The 26,301-nt window shown below is 31.6% G+C and overlaps 1 protein-coding gene across 1 annotated transcript in view; it reads left to right on the forward strand.

Moving 5' to 3' along the window:
• Positions 1-26,301, forward strand: part of LOC119832028 (thrombospondin type-1 domain-containing protein 4-like) — a 95,230-nt gene that overhangs the window by 63,414 nt on the left and 5,515 nt on the right. The window contains exons 8-9 of the mRNA XM_038355612.1: positions 24,749-24,929; positions 26,095-26,255. Coding sequence (XP_038211540.1) covers positions 24,749-24,929; positions 26,095-26,255 — 342 coding nt within the window. The remainder of the gene's footprint in view (positions 1-24,748; positions 24,930-26,094; positions 26,256-26,301) is intronic.

The raw sequence follows: 26,301 nt of genomic DNA on the forward strand, positions 1-26,301 counted from the left end.
TCATTTATATCCTTTTCTATGTCTAGAAAGGCAGAATGAGCAAATTTTCACCGCAATTCCAGCTTGTAGTTCGAGAATATTTCGTTCTCTCCGCTGTACATAATAATGAAAGTTTGAATAAAAGATGCAAGTATCAATATAGTGTGCACGTAACATTGCAGATCTTATACCCACCGCTTGAATTGATGAAAATAAACAATGTATAGTCACCAACTGGTTATGTTTTAAAACAGACTATAATTTTTAAACCGCCCTAAAAATCGGTCATCAATAGGTTTTGTGAAAAATGAGTTGCCCATTGGTTAACTTTATCACCCATCCAATGTATGAACGTACCAACCATCGCTTAAACTCGGTTTTTTATTATTTGTTGATATAATGACAGCAGTAATATATCATGTATGGAAATTTCAATTGTCTGTCACGGTTCATGAGGCACAGCCTCGTGGCAGACGGACTGACAGACAGAAGGCCAATTTGTTAAAAAACTCTTAAATTTCTTCAAAATTATAATATTAAAAATGTGTAGCCAAAAATTACTTAAAATGAGAACTATTTATTATAAATTGCATATCTTAATAATAATAATGATAATGGGCAATTAAAGATGTTAACTGAAAGCATAGACAACAATGAACCTGTGTTATATCATACACATATTATAATGAGTTTGAGCATTTGATCGTTTAATCTGTGGTAAGCGACGTCATAGCCTCCATAAATTAAAGGGCCTTTTTGATAAAGGTAATCCATATAAAATGTACACACACTATCAATCATTGCTTATATTTTCTAACTACCGCGTTTAAATATAAATAACTAGCTGTAACGCGCGGCGTTACGTCGGTAAGTAATTCGTAAGCTATGCGCTGACAAATTCGAAAAGAATATCTCTCAATGCTCGTCAATATATTTTTCTAACTAGCCGCTTTAAGGATTAATAAAAATATAACTTTAAAAGTTAACATATGAGTGTACACAATTCAACACATCGTTGCTGATCTGTATATACCATCCTTAAAATTCACAGCACCAAAATTTCCTTGGTATTCACAAAATTGGCAACTGAAAATAACTGACATGTGAAAGCCGACATCCAATATTTTACGATGAACTCCACCCAGCGCGTTCTTTGTGGCGATGTTTATTTACGAAATCAACATTTTGTTTATTTGCTTCATGTCGGCCGTTTTTGAAATGTTTCGAACCCTTTTGTTTTAAAAGCATATTGTTCACATATTTGGAGATAACTTTTAGAATTTATTAATAAACAAATAAGATGTATTTAAGGAAAGCGTATTTCAATTCAACTTGTATTATTCAAAAATGTTACACTACAAAATATTATTTAAAATTAAATGAAAACAAGTTTGCTCATAATTCTATCATAACAAATACAATTTGATAAGTGGGTAAATACTATATTTTACATCTATTTAATTATCGCGTTAAACTAATATTTATATAATTATAAATACGAAAGTTTGTGCGATGAACAGCTGAACGGGCGTGACATTTGTTAAGATGACAACATTTATCCTGATGAATGCAGAATTCCCAGGAAATATTTACTAGCATTTTTCATTGCTGTAAACACCGCAGCTTTAGCATGCAATATGTACAATTGTTTAGCATGATATATATAGATACGTATAACAAAAACTTTATATAGTAAATTCAAATGGTAATTTATATTTGTTAACGATATAAATGTAATAATTCCCAATTAATTCTACAATTCAAAAAACTATAACAACATGAAATCTACTTCGATTCTCTTGCCAATCATTGCAAATGATATAAATTGAATTAAAGATTAATCCATAAATAAGATCATACGCTTTTCAGCTCTGATAAGCTCCAATGCTACTTTATTTACAAACTATAATGTAGACTGTTGATATATAATTTGTGATCACAAGATTACAGCAAGAGATTGCAAGCCCGATCCAGTATGACAAATTCTCAATCAAATTCATAAGTACTGTGTTATTAGACTTGCATAAAATTATAGGTCGCTTAACTAGGCAAATAGAATTATACGGTGTCTGCGTATAGCGAATTCTCAGATTGAACACTCAATTGATGGTTACAATTGTTTTCCGTTTTGCATTCTCTTTTCTTTTAAAAGGAATAACCGTTTAAATAAAACATTTCATATATATTACAAACATAAATAGGCAACATAAAAATTTATTGAGCTGAAATTAGACACGTAATGTTTGTCAAATTTCCAATCCATACTAGGCTATTTTATATAAAAATTAGTTGTTAATGAAACTGAAAGAGGAGTTTTAAAATTAAAATATAGCGTTGCGGCTGTTGGTAGACTAGTACAACTTTTGCGAAGCTAAGAAAAATACTAGAAATAGAAATTGGCAACGTCTGAAAACTATGAATATTTTCTGTTTTTCTCCGCAATGCAATCATACCAAATGTAGAATTGTTTTTGATAAGATAACAAATGGCGTCAGATAACACGCCAATTATACATATTCCAAGACTTTTGTGACAGATGACACTGTTTACGCACAAATTCCGACATCTAAAAATGTGACAAGGGTATTCTCGTTGTAACCAAGTTTTTCTGAACATTTAATTACCTTCGGTGACATATCCAATTTTTGGTACGATAATAATCAAGGTGTCTTTCGATCGAATCAAGTTTAACTAGTTTTTGTGATAATATTATATTAATCAATACAACACATTCTTACAAAGCAATAAAGTTAAAAGGCATTTAATATGTATACTTAAAATGAAAATTATTTCGTTAAAATTTTAACGTTTATTAATGGCAGCATCTTTTAAATTAGAATCCTGTTTAAGATAACGTTTACAATGTGTATCATAGATTATAATAGAACATTAATAAAAACGAAACCTTATTAACATATCTGTTCTTGTTACATATAATATACTACAGCACTTGCCAAAATTAATTACTAACGTTCCGACATTCCAGAGGATGATTGTATCTCTTTTAAGAGTTTGTATACGTTTAGTCATTCACGTTTAATGAATTTATCGCGGACGAATTGTTATCTCTACGTTTTGTAAATCATATTTATTACGGTGAAAAATTGTTCAACACACGCCTGTTCACTTATGATTCCAAAGCGCAGTTATTCACAAAAGATATATCGCCGTTGCGACATAAAATAAATAGCCCACTAGTGACAAATGGGTATGATGTAAGGATCCCAGTTCCCTCTCAACTGAACCATAACGCGAGCGGTTCACATAGATTTCCTATCATAGAACATAGACGATGATCCCATACATTGGCGCCGGGTTAGCGCATTGACCGAATATAATCATCTGAATCACGAACAAACGCACGCGGTGTTACTTAACATTCCTATCGGATGTTATTCACATAATTATTAAAATAAATCATTTGATTCACATGCGCTATTAATAAATATTCTCTATTAAACGGCGCAACATGTTACGTAGTGTTTATAAATACATTTAGATTCATTGTCGGTGTGAAGTGGTTTGACTATTAAAAAGTTTATTAAAATAGATGTTTCTGAGCTGCTTGTTCTAACGTAAAAACTACTGCTCGTTGTGCTATTTCTAAGTTAAGTAACTGAATAAAGTTATTATTGTGGATATGGAATGGGATTGCCAACTGTCTTTAAAGCCACTTTTGTATGAACACCATTAATTAAAGTCAAATATATTGTTGTATATTGTAATTTAACTGGGCAATTTGTAACTCTTTTTTATTCTAATTTCGGTTATCCTACTTTATGTGAGAACAGAATTATAATACTGTATATTTAGTTAAACTTAACTTTGATCTTGGCTGGGGGTTAGTGGCTCGGTGCTTGACTGGCTGATTTAGTGCCGTACTATGTAATATGTATCACGTCACGAATGCATACAATGATACGATAAATAATAAGTAGGTACTTACTAGGTCTTGATTTCATAGATAAATGAAAACTTACTTCTGCATGTATCGTAGATTTAACTGATAAATTTTCAATTTTCAATTATCAACCGACTTCACAAAACTTCGGCCTCAGAACTTTAGACCAGGTGAACTGATTTTGATGATACTTTTTTATTTGAAAGCTAATGCCTTCTATGTTGTCCCATATAATTTCGGTCTAATTCTGAGAATATGAGGTTATGAGTTACGTATAGAATATGACAAACTCAAAACATCTAAACCCACGAAAGTTTTCGTAAGTGTCTGACTCATTATTTCTCAATGTAATGATTTTGAAAATGGGCTTTTTATTTATCAATTACCGAACTTCAAAAAAACACGAAACGTTCCTTCTTCTTCAGAGCAGTGAACAGCAGTACATTTTTATTTACGTTAAATTAAAACCAAACACGCCACACCTGGATACCCATCTGATTTTGAGAAGAAAAATGCGGCATTGTGTATTCACGCTAGAATCGAGATAAGTCCTAAATAAATTTGTTTACATGGTCTCATGTCAACATTCGTTAGACTATTTCCAACCAAGGTTATGCTTCGGGTTCAATGTGCCATGTATGGTGACTTCCAATATGGTGTCTTTTGTAGGAGCCATGTGTGATGATTTCATTTCGATTACAATTTATGAAAAACTTGATACAACCATCATCTTTCATGCTGTTATGGTTCCACGCGATATTTTCTTATTTTATTACTGCATTCTATGCATAAATTTGCTAATAACTTACCAGAATATATACCTAACAAATTTTCTTAACTACGCCGTATGAAATTATGTTTGTTCATCTCGTTTGATTAATACTATACAAAGGTTGCCTGGCAGAGATCGCTTAAAAGCGATAATGCCGCCTATTTAACCTTTAAATGTTTCTTTCCTTTCTTGTTTTCTTCTTCTTGGTTTGTTAATCTTCCTCATTTATATGTGTTAAATAAAGTATATTGTATTGTATTATGAATAAAATAGTGCTTACATCATATTAATTTACCATAATATTTGATCAAAAAATACAAGTAGGTATGTCCATTTAACTATGTATCGGGTTAAACTATATTTTCATTATTGATCTAACGTTCATTATCATATAAAATTATTTTACAAGAGTTAAAACCGAAACCATATCGTATATTTCAATGAACCACATCAAAAGACCAAAGAAATTAGCTCAGAAAAATATGCTCTTCCAGCCATATTTTATAGTTGTGGTCTGGCTGTCTCCGAGAAAAAGGCCGAATTTCGTAACCATCATAAAATGATTTATGAAGTAACCATACGCTTTATAGAACCTTTTTTGGGAAACCTCACTTTAATATATGCCTCGTACGCAAGGCGACGACCCGCCTATTATTAATTCGTATTTTGTGTAAATAGATTTTTTACTTTTACATCATGACAGACTGGCTACTGAGTGGAAATAAATTAATTTCGATATTAATGGATGTTAATGACGATAAAAAACAGAAATGATATTACACGCAATCAAAAAATATATTTACCCGCTTTATTTAATATGTTTTTGCCAAGATATATGCCATGCCAATGAACAAGATTGTAAATTAACAAATTTACCGAATTTTCTTAAATTTATATACACAAAAATTATGTATAATGTTAGATGTACTAATACATAAATTTACTAAATTTTCGTGAATCATAGGGAAATTATTTATACAGAAATTCACTTTCCAATATGGAATAGATTTTATGACCGTGTAAGTATACATACCCTGCCCTGAATTTAACAAAATTCGATGATTTATCGAGAACAATGCGGCGGATGCGATACAACATGTTTATTTATCTTAAAAATATGATCTTCAGCATCGAAACTTGTAAGGGATTGCAGCGGATATCTGGCGCCAGCCACCGCCTGAAATATTTTTTAGTGCAAACATGACGTGTAGTTAACCGATAACTCAATTTCTTGTAAATATTTTTCAAAGACCATCTTGAATGAGGCTAACTCAGTTGGATATATTATTTTCTTGTATTCAACTTGTTCGACGACATGTGACATCTGCCAACCCGCACTTGGCCAGCGCGGTGGATTATGGCCTGAACCCTCTTAGGAGGCCTACGTCCCAGCAGTGGGAATATATATGGGCTGATGATGATGATGGTGATGATGATGATGATGATGATGATTCAACTTCATATTCTTCGATTTTTGAAGAAGCCCCACTTTTTATACTTGTATGTTCCAAGTTTCTTATTCTAGTCTAAGCGTAGTGTTAGCGAGTCTTAGAACATCTTTATATCTTTACAAAGATTTCCTATTTATGGAGTTAGTTATAGTACATAACCAGGCTTAAACGATTCGAATATTTACATCTCGATACAGGCGTCTCAACCTGTAGCGGTAATTAGAACGTGGTATGCACTAAATAAACACTTTTATCAGGCACGAAATTGCATAATATATCACTGAAATTTTCGCAAATTCCAACATTTAGCGTTCGTCTAATAATAGTGTCAACAGTAACGTGGCCTTGCGTATGTTTGTTTATTGATGCGACACTGGAATTTGAGAAACGACGAGAATTTACTGAATATATAATAAAGTGTCTTTTAAATTATTCCGTTTCACTTGCGGTTTATGTTTGTTCGGAGCTACAATGCGATTAAGTCATGAGCTTGCAGAAATTTTATAGACTCCGGGCGGTATAAATATTTCAAGTTCAGTTTTATTGGTTGGGGTACTAACTAAGTAAATATTAAGTTAAACTTAAGTTAGCCTTAATATAATTTATGTTATGGATGTGTCTAGAGCATTGTTATGTTGTGTCTGTAATAATTTTTACTAATTTTATAAACCGTAAGTACGTTACATAATTCTGGAAAGTACTCGTAATTATCTTGTCTTATAAGTACCTATTTTCACCTAGAAGAAGTATAGAATACCTAGCAATTAAAAAAAAAACTGCTTCAAATTGTCAGAACTATATAAATTATAAATGGGATCACGTGTGAGGCACCAGTTTTCAAATAGAAAAAAAATCATACAAATCCGTTCACGCAGTAAAAAGTTATGCGGTAAGAAACACAAAAACGATACAGTCGAATTAATAACCTCCTCCAATTTTGAAGTCAGTTAAAAACGCGAAAATTTGTGTCAAATATATGAATTTTGCGATAACAACCGTACTAATAATTCTATATACTCGTGATCAATTTATATATCAAGACATTCCCTATCTGCATTAACATATCACTCAATATCTAAAAGGGTAGCGATGCCTCAGTCGCCTACATCCTTATCACAGTCCATTTGCTGGTAGCGGATAGAGAGTCTAATTACACCTGTCCGTCAAATCGCAGTTATCTGAAAACCTTTATCGTACATTTACCCGCAACTGTGTCTATGCATTTAATTTCAATATTATGACGAGCATCGATCCAGCCGCTATCGCAAACCTACCGACTACTTCCAAAGAAGACTCGTTTCTATCGCATTGTCATTACAAGCTATTTTCATATAGCAACAACTAGTCTTTGTTATACATCACTATTTTCGATAGACAAGTGAAGTCACGTGATTAACCGATCATCTTGATGAAGTGGATCGTGGATAGTTAATTAATCAATTATGATAATTGCCTTTCAATGTCTTGTTTATAAAAGTTTTCTGTGCGTCGTTTAAATATTTTTTAAAACCTGTCAAATGGGGCTGGTATGACTTGCGAATTTGGGTGCCGATATTTTTTAGTTTACTTAGGTATATATAAATTGTTGTTTGTATGTGATTTAATTTTAATGGTCAATGACATGTAAAATGTATAAGTGGAATGCCGAACATGCTTCGGAATTAGGTCACAATGGTGTTGAAGAGGGTTTCATATCAGATTCTATACCACAATTTTTGTTTTGTGACAATTCGGCCTGAGTATACATTAAATTTACATCGATTGACACAACTCTTAACAGTACGTATGCTCCTATATAATATTATGTTTAAGTACATAAAAATTAAAATATTCCCATTCACACCATTATATTTTAAGTCTAAACATACAAGTGTTTCATTATAATGAATTGTTTTGTTCATCATATGATTTAAGGAATAGTATTTATTGAAGATACCTATGTCTTTCAACTTTTTATAATCGCAACGTAACTAGCTCTTATTTATGAGTCTATAATTTATGCGTAACGGTGGCGAAAACCAATGTCTATGATTATGTTTATAGCATTAGATTACGAAATAATTTTATAATAACAGCGATTTTATCATAATTATGCCAATCTTGTATCTAAAGGGTCAAATATTTGAAAATATTGTTACACAATGGAGTATTATTTAATATCGCCTTTGTTCATTTCCAGATTTAAATATGACTTTCTTATATGGTATTTAAATTCTTGAAAATTATCTGATGAACAATGGAACACTTCGAGTAATTTTGAAAATTTATATTGGTTTTTCTTTTGTCATTTATAGATATGAAATGACCATCAACACTATTAAAAATACCACTAATAACGATTTATTGTTATGATATCTGCCTTCGCCCTTCACATTTATTTAAATAAAATAAAATTAAAATGATGAATACTTGTTAAAAATTTACTAAGAAATTTCAACAGAAGTGCACACTTTATGTGGAAACTGGGTCAATTATAATAATATTATCTAGGCGGTGCGGTGCCTTATGAAGAAATATTTCATAATAGGGCATGAAGAAGTTTCTATTACCTTTTCTTGACATGTCACAGAGTACTTAAAAAAATTAAAATATTATCTCGAGTTGTGTAAATTATGGCATGTGACCTATCCCATCAAGAGGCATATTATTAGTGCGTCACGCTCGTAAATCGTAAGGTAGTAAGATGAGGCGCTTGGTGGTCGCCGCACAGTATACACTGAGAGCGCGCGAGCGCGCCATCGTCTATCCCCGACCGGACTTCTCCCGCGCGATCCGGAAAATTGGCGCGAAAATGCGGAACTGTCAAAACGCGTGATTGGCGTTTTAATTTGTTCCCGCGAAGGAGTGATCGCATATAGCCAACGGACAAATGTGAAGTGTTTTAAATCGTCTTTACTATGAGAGTATGTAATATCTGTGAAAATCATGTTTTACAAATCATCTAAATAATTTCAAATTTAAAAACTGCTTCATACTTCAAATTACATATAGTACAAAAACCGTGATATTTAGCTGTTCGTTAATTGAACGTAATAAAATTTACACACATTTGGCACGCAATAAAGCTAGCGAATAAACTTGACCAATTATCGCCTTGTCAAACACGATTGTAGTGAAACATGAAACAAACGACATGTGTCGTTTGTCCTTCTGTTATGACTGGATTAACTCTTAGCACGCTTTTAAATTATTCTTTTATGTCACCGAATTGTGTTAAAGCGAAGCGACCGCGTGTTGTACATGATAAAAATGTTTCATGGATGAAATTTATGGGGCTGTTCATTAATAAACGCCATATATTATAAACCTACAGTAGACCAAGGCGAAAACTTTTAAGATATATATAAATACATTAGCTAATAGATTTCTCTCCATTAATCATTCTGTTGCTATTATTTCAATATTTGTGGTTTTATGTATTAATTGTAATTTATTTTGGGAATCTAATATGCAACTTGAAGAAAATTTTTATTTGTTCTGTTGTTATGAGTGATTGATTTTAATAATTAAAAACAGACTAAAGTATTATTACCAAATAATGGTAAAAAAAAATGTAAATAAATTTACTTGAAGTGCATATAATAACTTTCTTAACAATTTCGAGACGGGAATGATTCGTGATTAATCATGTAAAAAAATACAGTTTTGAAAAAAAAGCAAATTAGCAGCAAGGTCGGTTGCAGTCCAATGTCATCACAGGTCCTTATCAGTTTATCTGCTTTATTTTTTATCAAGCCACAGAATAGGTAAGTAGGTTACACGAGTAAATCATACAGCAAGAAAAGGGCCCACTATACTGAACAAATACAACCATTGATGATGTAACAGTTTACATTTGCACTGATATTAATTTCAGTAGTAATCGAGAACATTATGATTATCTTGTAATTCAAATTCAATTGCATAAATTACTCGAGATTTCTAATCAAATAAATTACGTTCTGCCTATACAAAAGTAAATCGTATAAATATACCTACATTCCTTGACGTAAAAATAGGTCGCATTTAGGATTAAAATGTGGTAATTTAAGAAGCCATTGTCGTTAAAAATCAAATGACGTTACATATTATATCTATGCTCGTAAGGTAAATGTACCTTTTATAATAAGTTTGGTAAATATTTGTAGGAAAATTTAACGAAAATATGCCGCTATAAATGTTATTTATATGTCACGTGATTTTGGAATACGGGCACCTTTAGGGCTTCGATATCTTCTTACAGTATCTTCTTAATCATAAAGCTAATTCCATTAAAGTTCTAATCCATGAATGAATTTAAATCCAAATAATTTTAATCTTATATCCCTAAATATTTTGCCTACTGTCATTAAAGAATCTCATTAGATATTTGGCATTTAATACACGTTGAGTGTCGCAAATCATCAGTACAATTTGTTCGTTTGAAACGTTTATGGCATGTTGTACCGACCTAACTTACTCGTAAAATATTTTGTCGTTTGATGTAGCCGCTTGTCATATATGTCATCAGAGACGATTTAATGTTTGATTAAAGCCACGTTCACGTGCGGACCACCTAGTTTGATTGGAGTTGCCATTTTTGTTAATAATACATGTGTATGTATTCCACGTTCCACATATAAGTCATTATTTTGTATACTGCGAAATCATTTATCTTAGAAATTCAGTTATCTTGGCATAAATCTTAATGGTAAAAGCTGAACGTAGGAGTGAAATTTTAGCGATACCTTGTTAAGCTTTACAATGTGACTATTTAAATTAGAAAATAATTTACATGTCTATTTCGTGGTCATATAACGATGCTTTCCTGTACCTGTTCTAAATGTTAAACATGTACTTGTATTTTGTTCAAATTAAACAAAAAAATACTAACTGTCTATAACAATTTTTCTGAAACATCGCATGAAAACAAAAGTTTTTGTCAATATGAATTATACAAATGATTTTAAAACGATGTAATACAATGACACTTGACAGATTACAAATTGATAGCACTTTTATATCGTCAGATCAATGTTACAACATTATGAAGATATGTTAAAAAAATGGGCCAATTACAAAATATAATAAATATTGCGAGTACGCACCGCGTCCTCGGTGCACTAGCAAAACAGTTTGCTTGCCCTAAATTACTAAAAGGGCCCGAAGTTTATCTCCTTATGTCAATTTTGCTGCGATCTACAGTTTTTTCTTTAGTGAGGCTGAGTTTTGGTAATAAATCCTGTAAAGCGTTTCGCCTTATCAAACGAATCTGGTAACTCACACATTTGTTTCCAAGTTTAAATATTGCTTATAGACCATTAATTCTAGAAGAATAAAGTAACAATTAATATAAATTTTAAACCTATTTTTATGAATGAAATGTGTCGGTATTTATATTTAATTATTAAAAAATTCCATAAATGCGAACACATAATGATATAAATATGTACATAACATAATAATAAATGTTTGCTCCGCAAAATATAATGTGTATGTTATAGCCATAGATATTATATATCATACAGGTATCACATAACATATAACGAAATTCAATACTTCTCATAAACGTTTATATTCAAAAGCCTACCGAAAGAATGGTTTATAATTTTTCCATAAAAATGAGCTATAACATAATATTTTACAAAGCGATTACTGGTTGTCATTTCCTTGGTACCTTATAATAAATCTTCTATAATTGTCGATTGACACCCAAACGCCCAAATTCTCCGAGGCATGCTCGTAAATTTTATTCACTAATAATCAACATTATTCTTTACTACACTTAGTATACACGTTAGTTTAATACATAGTTTATAATTTAGTTTTTTTTTCTAGTAATTCATTCTACTTTCTTTGCGTGTTTCTATATTAATCGTTACCAAAAATACATCCGAGTACCTACTAAATGCTTTGTAATAGAGCGATGTAATTTGTATTTTCCCGATGAAAACTCTCTTTAGAGCTTTGGCATCAACAGCTATAGATTTAATATTTAATGCAGGATCAAGAGAAACGTATTTGTAATTTTCATTAAATAAATATAACAATGAAATGCTATTTGGTACGCAAAGTAAAATATGTAAGCACTTTGTTTAATTAATAGCAAATATTTTAAAAGCATCTATATTCAATAAACGCCGCCGCCAAAATGATTTCACAGCAATTTTATAGACGGTGTGTACAGAATATTAACAATAAAATCGAAAATACGCGTATCGCATAAAAGAAAAACATTTTAACGTACCTATTATCAGGTGATTTATGATTTTTCAATGGAATGCTTCCATTCAAAAGAAATTAGATGTAGTAAAATATGAGAACAAAGCAATCAGTGGTTTTGGATATATGCCAGATTGTTCTAACCTGAGGCACTCATTGAAGACCGTCATTCATGTGGTACACACTAAGTAATAATCATAGCAGAAAAGGTGTAGTTTGTTTATGTTCGAAACTAGTTAACGTAATGTTTATTTGTCGACGGATTTTCTGGGATTTTTTGCATGATTTACATATTGTTTTGTTACGAATATGGGTAAAGGAAGAATATCATGCCAAGGTTTACACATTCATAAACTGTCAAAGAAACGAAAAGTGTCTAACCGACTTTAAACTTTTATATTTATTGTAACTTTCATGTCTTTCATTTTGTTTGTAGATTAAAACCACAAAATTAACTTTTATAGGTTTTTTTTTTATGTGTTTGCCAACATCTATGAACGTATAATTTTTATTGCTCTCATTTCTCACTTCTTAATACTATTGTTAAAAGCTTTCCAGGGACATTTTTGCCTGGATCAATTTCTAAAAATAAAATCTACATAAAAATGAACTCCTAAAATGTGATAATATTTTCAATTCTTATGTTGTGATCTGAAGTTGTAAATATTGTTTCAATTGGATTCCTTTTTAGATGATTTAGGCGCCAAAAAACATTGCCATTTTTAACAAGATTATATTAGCTTTACCTGCTTATTTGTATGTAGATAGGTACTTACTACTTTGATTCTATTTTCACCCACTATAAAGGGAAAGTTTTAATTCAAATTTAACAAATATCATGCGATGGTGACAACACATTGATTTCATTGGTACATCTTATTATCCTTATAAGGATAGCAAGGATTTAATAATTTCCCTACGTATAATCTGTTTAGGAGAAAGTGAGATCTTTTAGTGTATTCCATAATTAAAGAGTATTTTTTTTATTGTATTTATTATAATATCAAACTTTTGAATCAAACGATTAAATAAAAGGTGCTTTACTTTAATATTGATATGAATACTTCTTCTATATGTCTATGTCCCAGTCAAACTAAGACTTGCTGTAACTGTTTATTTTGTACAACATATAGATACAAAATGCTCATGGAAAATTGATATCTATAGTATCAATGTGTCATGTAGGTATGTATCAATCAGATATATGAGAAGCGTTCTAAAACCGCATCCCATATACATAATCTAATTAACAATTAAATCGTATTACGTGTGACGATAATTGAAATCGACCGAGCATTCAATTTACGGTAAATAATTTTAAACTCGATACACTTTTTTTTAATTAAGCGCGCAAATATATTTGATTAATACTTTAATTAAATGTACATTAACTTACAATAAAAACTAATATTTTATAAAAAACATATTTGGATTATTTTTTAGTCCATGTAATGATTATGTAATAATAATTCACAGTGAAATATGGTATAAATGGTAGATAGACATTAAAAATTTGATCATGCAAATCAACTGTGTTCAAAATACATATTAAAAATATATATTTATGTATATATATAACATATTTGTGTCGTATGTATATCGCATGTTAGCTCCATAACTCATAAACTGATATAAGTGCGTTTTTTTATCGGAATGTATCAAAAATTTTCGCTGATTCGCTGAAATATAACTGGCTATTTCAAAAATCTAAACTCTATCGTAATTAGTGTCAGATCTGATATTCACTACGACTTACAATTTTGGGTGTAATATAATATGTAATATATAATAATTCGTATTTTGTGTTTAACCTATATAGTCATTATAATCAGCGGTTTAACATTTGATCTATTTGAACATAACCTCCTCACAATTAAAGGTTTTTTTAATTTGCACCTGTATTTTTGCCGATAAGACGATACTGCCATACACTCTAATTTCATAAGTAAGGCTTATCGACATGACGGTTACTACTAAAAATAAATCAATGACGCAAAATACGAGGCGGTTCCTTAATAAAACTGAAATCAATTTACCGGTCTATTTGAAGATGATATAAAAGTTATTTTAAAATTGGTATTAAAATTTGTTTGCTCTACTACGACTCGACCTTGTAAAGGCTCAGGCTGACACTAAAATCCATGGTGTGGATTAAATTAAAAATCTATTTTAAATATGTTGGACTTGATTCAAAGCCAATAAAAACGCACTGTGATTTACAACCTTAGAATGTAATCCCGTAATGCGCAATTAAAATTTTAACATTCCTCGGGATCATATTCTATTTGAATTTGTTGCGTATGACGTTTCTGGACATCAACAGTAGTTATTGTATAATATCTTTAGCTCAATATGCATAATAGTTTAAAAATTATACTATAATACTTATAATCCGATGAGTTCAAGTGAAATTGTAAAGTTAGGTTTTTCGTACATTTCGTTTCCTACCAGGTTGCCTGGCAGAGATTGCTGTTAAGCAATAAAGAAGCCTCTGGTACAAACGATGCCTTATTTTGTTCCTTTTTATTATTTTCTTGTTTTTTCTGTCTAAGTTTGTGCAATAAAGTATTATAAATTAAATAAAGTAAATATAATAAAATAATACGTAAAATAACTTATAAATTAACATATTCGAATAATACTCATATTCTCAATTATTACGGTACATTATATTATTAATGAGGAATTTTTATTGTGTAATGTATCAAATCCTCTACCGACTCTTCTAATATTTGTCTAAAAGCCTCGCTTTCGGTGAAATAATCATTAGAACGCGTCTAAAATAAAAATATGAAAAATACGCAGTAAGTCATGCATGTTTAACTTGTAACCGCTATCGCGCTTGTACACTGAATCAATGTTTTATTAACACACATCCTATAGACTCGCAGAAGTTTAAAATTATGAAAGAATATTTTATTTACAGCGTATTTTCAGTGTAGTCGCGGAATTTTATCGCGAGATAATGAATGCAATCTAACGAGGCCATTTGAATAATAGGGATTATAATATAAACGACTTGAATGTTTACAAGCTTTTGTTTAATATAATGGTTTTGTATATAGTTATTTTGTGGTTGAATGAATGAATGAAAGGCTAAACATTTTTAGTTTTGGATGATCGTGATCCAAAAAATAAAAATATTATGATTATGATAAAATTCTTGTACAATTTCTGATTCTGTATTACGCGATACAGTCTTTATAAGTGATTAGCTTTTGCCCGCGGTATTGCACACGTTAAATTCGGAGTAATGTAATAGATGTTATCTATATATATAAAATTCTCGTGTCACAGTTTTCGTTGCCATACTCCTCCGAAACGGCTTGACCGATTCCTCTGAAATTTGGTAAGCATATTGGGTAGGTCTGAGAATCGGCTAACATCTATTTTTTATCCCGATATTCCTACGGGATACGGACTTACGCGGGTGAAACCGCGGGGCGCAGCTAGTTATATGTATAAATCTTCTTCTAAAACCCATCAAAATTCGTTGCGTAGTTTAAAAGATTTTAGCATACATAGGGACATAGGGACAGATAAAGTGACTTTGTTTTGTACTATATAGTGATAAGGCGCTTCCATTTAATTTTCTTTTTTCTCTATAATAAAAATGTGTGGCTTATAATTAGATTAATACAAAAATACCCTTTAAAATCAATGTAAATTAGGTTTCAGACTATATATCAACACAATAATTTAAGTGCAGAGTTTTTAAACACAACATTGCGAACAATATTCTTTCAATATTTTAAATTTAAGATTTATAATCATTACAAAGCAGTGGTGGCTCAGTGGTGACAACTTCGGACTTCAAAATCGATAAGTCGGGGTTCGAGACCGGGCGAGCGTACAGGAAATAAATTGATTTTTCAATTTAGCTGCACATGGGGATAACATCACCTTAAAACGGTGCACTGTGCTTAAAACGGTGAAGGAAAACATCGTGAGGAAACCGGCATGTCCGAGAATCAAAAGTTCGACGACATGTGACATCTGCCAACCCGCACTTGGCCAGCGTGGTGGATTATGGCCTGAACCCTCATAGGAGGCCTGTGTCCCAGCAGTGGGAACATATGTGGGCTGATGATAAAATCATTACAAAACATCGCTATAGTTATCTCTGCTTGTCAATCAATATTCCAATTCCAAACATTCAAACGAGGCAATGTATCTAATACAATTTATATATAATATGACTTGTATATGTGGTCTCTCAAGGTTTTTAAGAGGAGATAATATTATTGTACAATGAATTGTTTTGCCATATCCAAACAATGTGAATAAGCCGCTCTAACTTAGTAATAAATTACGCGTTAGATGATTCAAATAGCGCAATCACGATAAACTACAGTGCATAGACCTCCTTATCAGCCAATGTCGAAGTGTGGTATCAACCATTTCATGTTTTTAGATTTCGCGATATTATAAACTTTTAGATTAGGTAACATTAACAAAATTATGATAAAATTTCCTATTTTTTTAATAGGTTTATCTCATTCAGTGTAACTCATTGCTTCATATAATTTAATTGAAATGTTGGCTTTAGGGCCTTTTTCATCATATTATTTATAGAACTCAAACTCAAATATGTATTCAATAAAACTTCTCGTAAAAATAAATTTGTATTGCCATGACACAGTTTTTACATTAACCACCAGTTCGAAAAGCAGTATCTGCAGAGCCCACAAGAAACTCTGCTGTTGCCCTTTTAAAATCATGTCAATTTTACATAATACGAATAATAATTGCAATGAAAAATGAGTTCATTGCCCTTTATTTGACAATTGAAATTTTCCATTATTGCGCACGGATTAATTTTAACCAAGGATTGAAATACGGTTCTTTAGGATTCTGTGAAGTGCATACTATCAAAGACATTTTTATCTCAAATATACATAAATGAAATGTATTAAAATATAGCCATCATCATCAGTCCATTTAAGTTTTTTTATTATTTTATATTTATGGCAATAAGTTTGAACTATTATCCATTTATGTTCCCAATGGGATATGTCACATGTCGTTCAGCTTTTGTTTCTTGAAAATGCCAGTTTCCTCACGATGTTTTCCTTCGCGAAACGGTGTAGAAGTGGTTACGTTGATAATGTTAGCATGATGGCATATTCCAGCATGGTGGATGCACCATATTCCGATGAAAGCTCTATAAGCGGTAAAAACTTGACGCACTTCACATGAACTACTGGTTTTAGATACCATCGTAACGTTTTGATAGACAGTAGTCACACTAAGTGTTCAGAAAAGTTACACTATTTCATACTTGTCCACGATCTACCATCTTGTATATATCCAAAATTGATTTTCACAGATATGACATATAATTAAAGTGGTGGATAATAACGAACTATTCTTTTCAAACAAATTAACATTTGTTTAGTGATAAGAAGTGTTAAAGACTTGTCGACGAATAACAATAATGGCGAAAATACCTGCGCTTCTCACCATAACCATCTTGCTGGTAAGTGACGTCGTACTTAATGCAATGTATTAAATAACATTAAAATCTATTAATTGTTTTTTGTTTTATTATAATGTGTTGCAACCGTGCCTATTACCGATATATAATAGCGATAATTTGTTAATGAAAAACATTAGATCATAGTTGTTTATCAGAGAATGTTTTGTTTTAATGTATTTTGTGTAGATTGTACCTATTTAAGTAGGTAAGTGTGTTTGTTACAATGCTGTTTAAAAAAAGGTTAAAAACTTATTAATAATAATTTTCTTAACCATAATACATAATACAATCCTAGTAAATGCCGATTTCCAGTAATATCGCAGAACGCAATATCCATACATCGATCGTTTTCTGTCCATAGGAAATATCGAACCTTGTATTCATTATTTGCTACGTCAATTTCAGTTCAAACCTCGACGTTGTTTAATTTTTTCAAGAACACATTAACCTCATTTTATTTCGCTTTGATCTAGTGAAGTACAATGTATAACAATCATTGGATACCAACGTGTAAATCACTGCACATTTGTGTGTCTAGACACTCAATTTTAAATCATTGTGGTAACAGAGCGTTGATTAGAAAATTTGCGAATGCGTGACATTCGTATATAATGTCAATTTAGGCCGCTATCTTTAGTAGTGATAAATGATCGCAACTGATAAACAAATCGGCAAATGTTGATTGCAGAAATAGGACCAGTCAATAACAAATCAATTTAATCATAGCTGTTACATTTATACATACAGTGTTGGGGGATAGTAGCTCATTTACTTAGTGTGGCTGAAACTTTGATACTATAAAAAGATCTTCTGCTAACGCTATAGAATTAACCATAATGTAAGCATACATAGACTGCTGTGTTTTAACAATCTAATCTAATATAATAATATATTGTTACAATTAATTGACGCTGCATTTACTTGTCTTAAAATAACATTCGTTACATATTTATAACATAAAAATTTGTGACTCTTGTTTAAAAATTATATTAATGTAAAAGCATTTATATAATATAATCCTACTATCCTTCCTACTAATATTATAAATGCGAAAGTTTGTAAGGATGTGTGTGTGTTTGTTGCCCTTTCACGCAAAAACTACTGAACCGATTGCATTGAAATTTGGTACGTAGACAGCTGGACAACCGAAATAACATATAGGCAAGTTTTTATCCCGATATTTCAACGGGTTACGGACTTACGCGGGTGAAACCGCGGGGCGCAGCTAATTGTATATAAATAAAACTCTATTCCCTTAGTGAACTTTACTTTTTGTTAAACGATAATGAGGTTAACTATGTAAAGAATTGGAAAGAAAATACTTTTTCTGCGATTGTAATTCCGAGCGAGATCTCACGTAAACACACATTGCTTCATTTACCGGTCGTAAAATTCGACATTGAAATTGTTAGTTCACTTTTAGTACCAGGAAATCATTTTCGTCGAGACGATGTTGTCATTTGGATATTATTCGACATTGTTCCACGGGTACATAATATATTCTTTATTTACTATTTCTTGTGGAATGTTGGCGCCGACATATTGACTCTATGTTGACCAAGCTCACAGAATATTGACATTGGACAGTGCAAACTTTATCACACTTTTAACATTAAATTTTGTTTCCAAGAAATCTATTTAACTATTTTCATTTGATGATGTAAATGAACTGTCCTTGTTATTATATCGATTTTATATTCAAACATATTTATAAGCATATAGTATTACGAATACTCTATATAATGTTACACAAACAGTTGGTTCAGTAATTAACACGCATATTTCAAAAACAATAAACTAAACCTTCGCAAGTGAGTGTTCGAACGACGCTATTACTTCAAAACATTATACGTATTGTAATGTATCGCATATTTAACTATTTTCAATGAGTATTATTATGTTGCATGATAAATCAGATGCGACCCAGTTGCCGCGTGCACGTTGATGTGTGTATTGTCGCCTTGACGCACTCCCGACCACCTTTGTTTTACTTGCTCCACAGCTGAATAGCTAAATTGGAATCCTATTTGTCTGATTCAATTGTTCATTAAACTTTTATAAATGTTATAACGACATCTCGCTTGTAAATTCCGCTGTTATCATAATGCATGCTATTCGCCCGCGTAGTCAAAGGAAGAGAAGACGGGGTTTTGCGCGTGTAGTTGCTTTTTCCGTGGGTTTTGTAGGATATAACCTGCTTACGGTCTTCCTCGGGGCTTAAACTCTCCTTTATCAAATTTCAAACAAATCGGCTTCGTTGTTTAGGCGTCAAAACGAGATAGACAAATAGAGTTACTTTCTTTGTGACGTTAGTAGGGATTACCGGCAAATATTTGGATATTTTTACTAAGAAATTTGTTCTCATTGACAAGAATAACTGTGCATAAAGAAATCACGGATGAAGTTATCCAGATACGTAGTCGTCGTCAGACAGACAGATGAAAAACAGAAATCCGGGTTGATTCGCTGGAAACAATTTGACGTATTGATGAATATTTAAATAACTCTGAGACAGAAGTTGCGATTGTGCTCCGAGTCCTTTTGAGCTAGAAATACCGCAGAGCTAATAAATTTATAATTCACGGAGTCAACCTCATCGTGTATGATAATGAAAAGTCAACGACTGGTCTAGTTGCACTAATGAATGAAACTCCTCTGTAATTTATATTAGCTACGCTATTGTTTTAATTACGAACTTTGTCACATTTCAAAGAACACGGACTATATTTAAGAACCATTGTTACGTTTAAGTGTATATTTGCTTTTTTGGTATCTCGAGGATGACGCATTGTACCAGTTATCTATGTATGCACTAAATTGCATACCCTAAACGCTCTGGCCTTGTCCATATTCGTGAGCTTTGTACCATATACGGTAAACAATTGAGAGTAATAAAATCAAACTGAAGTGAACAGCTGATTAAAACATGAATTGTAGAAGTCATGATTTTTCCACCACCAATGTTGTAGTATATTTATGATTGAAACATAATATAACTATATAATTTCTGCTAAAGAATCAACAACTTAAAACAAATTATTTAGACTAAAGAAATTTCGAAACTTGTTTTCAGAAGTTGAGGTTTGTGAAAGTTCCCACAAAGGATAAGAAAACTTTAAAATGGTCAGAAAGAAAACTTATTTACAACTTTCTATGTTATTTCTTTAGATACATTTAAAACAATTTGTTGTTTGTCTAGGAAAATATATATTTTTATCATTGCATGTCTAGAAAAGATGCCAGGTTGAATTTATAAAAATGTTATAATGAAATACCAACCTACTTTGTCATATTTCTACTAAAGTTTGCGAATGTATATTTGTTTCTGATATATGTCTGTGATACAAAAGCTTATAATCCATAATAAACGGCTGATATTAGACTGATATTAATAGCCTAACATTGAACTTGAATACATCGATACAAGCGGTTTAAATATCCACCGCAACTTAATCGAATAAAGAATTTTTATTGGCCATATAGCGGCTGTCTCAAAGATCAATATAAAACATACTGACAAGGGTCATATATTTAATAGTTAATTGCTAGGCTGATTTGAACATAACAATAATGAGTGGGTTTTTACGAGGGCGGATGCAGCTCCCGATTGTTAGGTAAATATCTTCGATTAATTTAAAAACCGGTTTCCGTTAATAGAGAGCTTCCACGTTCATATCATTAATTTGATCTGTTGGGATCATTTTTAAAGTATGTTTGTTTGTGTTAATGGAGCCTTCTGATCTATTTATAGATAAATATCTATAATGATCTGTTGATTACTTTTTTGTATACAGTCTAGTGTAATGAAACAATAGCATAACAAGTATTAAAAAAAATCGCTAATATTTATACCATCTGACTGATAGACTTTAAACTTTGATTGATGAATTTAAGTACAAAACCGCACAAAGACGATTTTATTACTAGAAACAACTACCAGGGCAATCTAAGAAAAAGACACGAAACGCAAATATCTAGCACACCTATTTCAATATTAAAAATCGTATATACATTTATGACATTGAGTGAATGACGTATTTTCCCCACACATAGCGATTAAAGTGATTCCCGCGTCGCCCAATACAAGATTTAGATGTCGTTATCTCGCACAAGCTCATAAAACTGACATTACTATTCACTAATGTTCCACTCGCATTAGTGTCACATTAAATATTACGAAATGATGTAAGCATCAAGCCATATGCATCTTTGATCACTACATGCGTTTTTCTCACATGATTTCAATAATTGGAACCGCTAAGGTTTGAGCAATGTGGCTTGCTACAAGCTTATTGTGTTGTTCGTTTAAATACATTTGTGATTACTTATGTATGCGTTACTGATCAAAATGTTAACGTTTCGTTTTGTGAAATTAATAATATTTTACATAAATTATAATTTTTGTAACATATTATTATTTTTAAACGTCCAATTTGAAGTACTTGTCTCTTGCAGTATCTATATTCAACGAATTTTAAATTTCTCATGTCTAATAGATCAACTGGTGATGATTAAAATTGTTTGAATTTCGCTTTTTCGCTCCGAAATTAATAAAAATTAATTGTAAGAAGTATTACTAGTAGTAATAGTACGTAGTACTTACAATCTATAAGTGTAAGACAAAGCTTATAACTCGTAATTTTGAATACATACTACCGGTCTGTCCCGACTCCGCCCGTATTATATGAATACCTTTGTCCCTTAGTGAAGATGGAGACTTCAATGGTGAAACAATTTTTGAAATCGGTCTCGTAGTTTTCGTATCGAAGACATTAGTAAACATAAATACGAAAACACAAATGTTGCCTCTTGGCAATATAACTTTTTACTATTACTCTCACATTTTATTAAGAGCGAAATCATTTCCGTTTCGCATAAAGAGCCACTTTATTTGACAATATTGGTTATTTTATTTGAGTTTTGCTAAAAGCTACGCGATTAAACTAGTAGCGGAGATATCACTGACAGCATTAATTTGATTGCTTAAGAAAGTTAATTATGCTTATAAATATTAATTAGAATTTATTATACGATTTATTTTAACGTGACATTTCTATAATAAATTCATAGCACCGGGATGAAAAACAAACGATTATTAGTGGCATATCTACAATAACGGCACTTCGATAATATTTTCAAACAAAATACAATGTTATACATAATCTGTATTTAAAAGAAGAACTCTAAATATAAGCATAGTTTATTATTTCACCTTAATTTTATCAAAACATAACAACTGAATAACGTGCACATTGATACAGTAATACATTCACGGTGGAACATCACAAAAGACAAACACACCGTTTGCTATTTCATAATAAATCGTAATTAAAAACTGTATATGCTTTACCTTGCATTTACTGCGAATTAAACAGAATAACGTATTAAATGTTCCCCATATGAATAGCTCTTCATAGTCATAATGTAAGAGCTTATTCATTAAAGATACAGTGTAGGTTTGCCGTAAGCCATTCGTTAGCGATGTATGCATCTTGATGATATATCAATTCAACGAGATTTTAAATTAGTTATAAATCTTAGGGCCGTGTATTAAACAGGTAGGATATACGTCATGAGGAGCGGGTTTAGCGGCCTGCGAATGAGGACCATGTTTTCTGATAATCTTAAGATAAATTACCTATAGATTTTCCCAGACTCAAGAGCTTATAGTGGTAAGTATTCTACTAACGTATACGGCATACGAATAAACTGAATATATATAAACTTTATCAGCTTATAACAAAAACAAAACTACGTTAAAATTATTCATGATATACACATGGGCATAATAATACAAAGGTACAAAGAGATTTTTTTTTTGTTTTGTATACTTACATATAAATTACAAATAATAAATTATGAATTGGTATAGTTGAATTTGAAGACTCGTTCAACTCAATGTTTTTCATACTTTTCTTTTATTTATAAAATAATTAAATTGCATGCAACTCAATACAAATAAAATTATTGTGTCACTCGCATATGGTATAAACACTTGTGACCTTATAACAGCTAGATGTATCATATACTAGTGCTTCAATGCAAATTTCATTTGTACAAATTTATTCAGAATAAACTTTCATTGCCATCCTGAAAAATAAAGTGAGCAAAATAATAAATATTTGACGTTGACACATATTTTACATTTAAATTTAAGTATACAACTATCATAAATAATTATAATTTAATTCATTCCCTCGTCATAATATGTATTAAAAACCAAATAAACCATTAAATGTATCTTACCATTACCTAGTATAGTATTATGTTATCTGTGCTATTACCTACACAATACAGATTTTTTTTATTCGTAACAACCTTTAATTACAGCAATAAATGATATTAAATTGCAAATACTAAGTTATTATAGTTAATATCGCAGTATTCCAGGCGCCTGCGCAGACACCCGTGAAATGTGCTGACATGTTAATCCCTATCTTCACACTGATCTTCACCTGAGACGCGTGACTGATTTAATATCGTAAAAGCTTCTTATGCTTTCGTATTAATAGCTTAGGGAAAGGAGACGTGAAATTTTACACACTGTCCAGTCAATAAATATCGTATCATACATTGTAAGGTACAAAAATTAATTTTTATTACTTCAATCTATAAATTGCAGGAGCTATTATGTTAAAAACTCAAAAGTATATGGAAGACGAGAAATATTTTCGCTACTTTAAGTTTTATTACCCACTTTAAAAGTAAAAGAAACTATTCCAAAATGTTTCGGTTAGGTAGGTACTTGAAGCATAAAGAGAAAAAAATATTAGTAATGCTGAAGCGAGTAGGTACGTTACCTAGCATTCTAATGCAATGAAAATATACACAATACAATAACAGTTAATGCCGTTTCACCATCGCTTTTCTATCCCTCATATTTTATGTAGGTAAGTGTATATATATTATAGTTATTTGATAGTTAAAAATTTGTCTCAGTCTCCGCCCTTAATTGTAACGTAATTAATAAGCACATTTGTTCCCAGGTGGTAGGTCGAGAAGGTGTGCTTACCTCCGCGACGCGCGAGCTGCAATGCGGAAGGCGTTTAGTATCTGGCCTTTTCTCCCGTCCTCGCCTGCCCCTCGGCTACTCCTATGTAACGACGGTTCCAGCTGGAGCTTGCAGACTGAACGTCTCCGAAATTGTGTCCAGCGAAAATTATATTGGTACGTATTTACCTGATTTGAATGTGATGCCGCTCACCTGTGGTTATATAATGCAGTCTATGTTCATCATGACCAGAATTTCCAACGTCAATTATATAGTTCCATAAATTACCTTCTTCCTTCAAACAATCTCACATACGAAATTTATTAGGGCTTTCAGTATTTTGATATATTATAATTTATCAGGGCCTTGAGAGGAATAGATACTTAAAAATTAATAAGTTAATTTTTATATAATTATTCATTTGCTCTTTGGAACCTGCTGTGGAATTAAATGTAAAATTACAATAATAAAAAAAAATCAAGATAAACGCGCATAAAGGACTGATCCATTTTTTTTCGGAGATATCGATCCGGAGTTCCTCATTAAATTTCATCCATAAGAGTTGTAAACGCCTTATCTACATTAAAACTGCTTACACAACGGTGCAATATTATTAATATAAAACATTAAATTACTTTCGAAATATCTGACACTTATTTGTAAGTCATTACCGTTTTCCTATTGTACAGCGTAGGTACTTATTTTTTAAATGGAAGCTACACGAAAGGTTCTGTACCATAATATAGGTCAGCATGCACTATAATTCCAGAAAGGATTTAATTGAACTCAGTTATACTAGTTCAATAAACATAAGTAGTAGTTAATAACTAATGAGCAGATGTTGTCTCCAAGGCCGTCTAATAAAGCTTTCGGTAGCACAGACCCAGCCAATAGGTTTCAATTTTTATTGAAGTGATTTAGTTCACCGATTGTGGGTCACAGATTTTAATAGAACGATGAAGTGCGCAGTGGAACGATTGATGCCGAATCGATTAATAGAAATTGCACGCGCGCATTTTGCGAATGCATTTCCTCAATAGAGGCGCCTACGCCGAGAATTGTGAGATAAATCGAGATAGCGGTCTAACCAATTGGTGGTTAATTATTCGCATGACGCAGTCGGAAAGCGTTTTGCCAATTTGTTAATTGTTCCGTTAAAACAATACGATCGTAACTCTGCGTTTATTAATTTGATGAGTAATTTGATGCGCACGTGTTTGCTTAAATAGATAAAGTATGTTAACTATTTAGAACCCTTGAACTATTCAATTCTATAAATAAGTGCGGATTTTATTAGAAGTCCTGTCTATTGTATATTAAAATGCCTTCCAATTGTTCTAGCTTTGCGAGTTACGAATGGCTCGTATATTGTTAACGGCGAATTCGCTGTTAGTGCCCCAGGCAACTATGAAGCGGCTGGAGCACGTTTTATATACTCTCGAGCTGGTGGACTCGATAATATATTTGCAATGGGACCTATACATCAAGCCATCGACATTATGGTTAGTCATTTAAACCGCAACATAATTTTATTGCCTTGTTTGCATT

Source organism: Zerene cesonia, chromosome 14 (genome assembly GCF_012273895.1).
Source record: "Zerene cesonia ecotype Mississippi chromosome 14, Zerene_cesonia_1.1, whole genome shotgun sequence".
Classification (NCBI taxonomy): Eukaryota; Metazoa; Arthropoda; class Insecta; order Lepidoptera; family Pieridae; genus Zerene; species Zerene cesonia.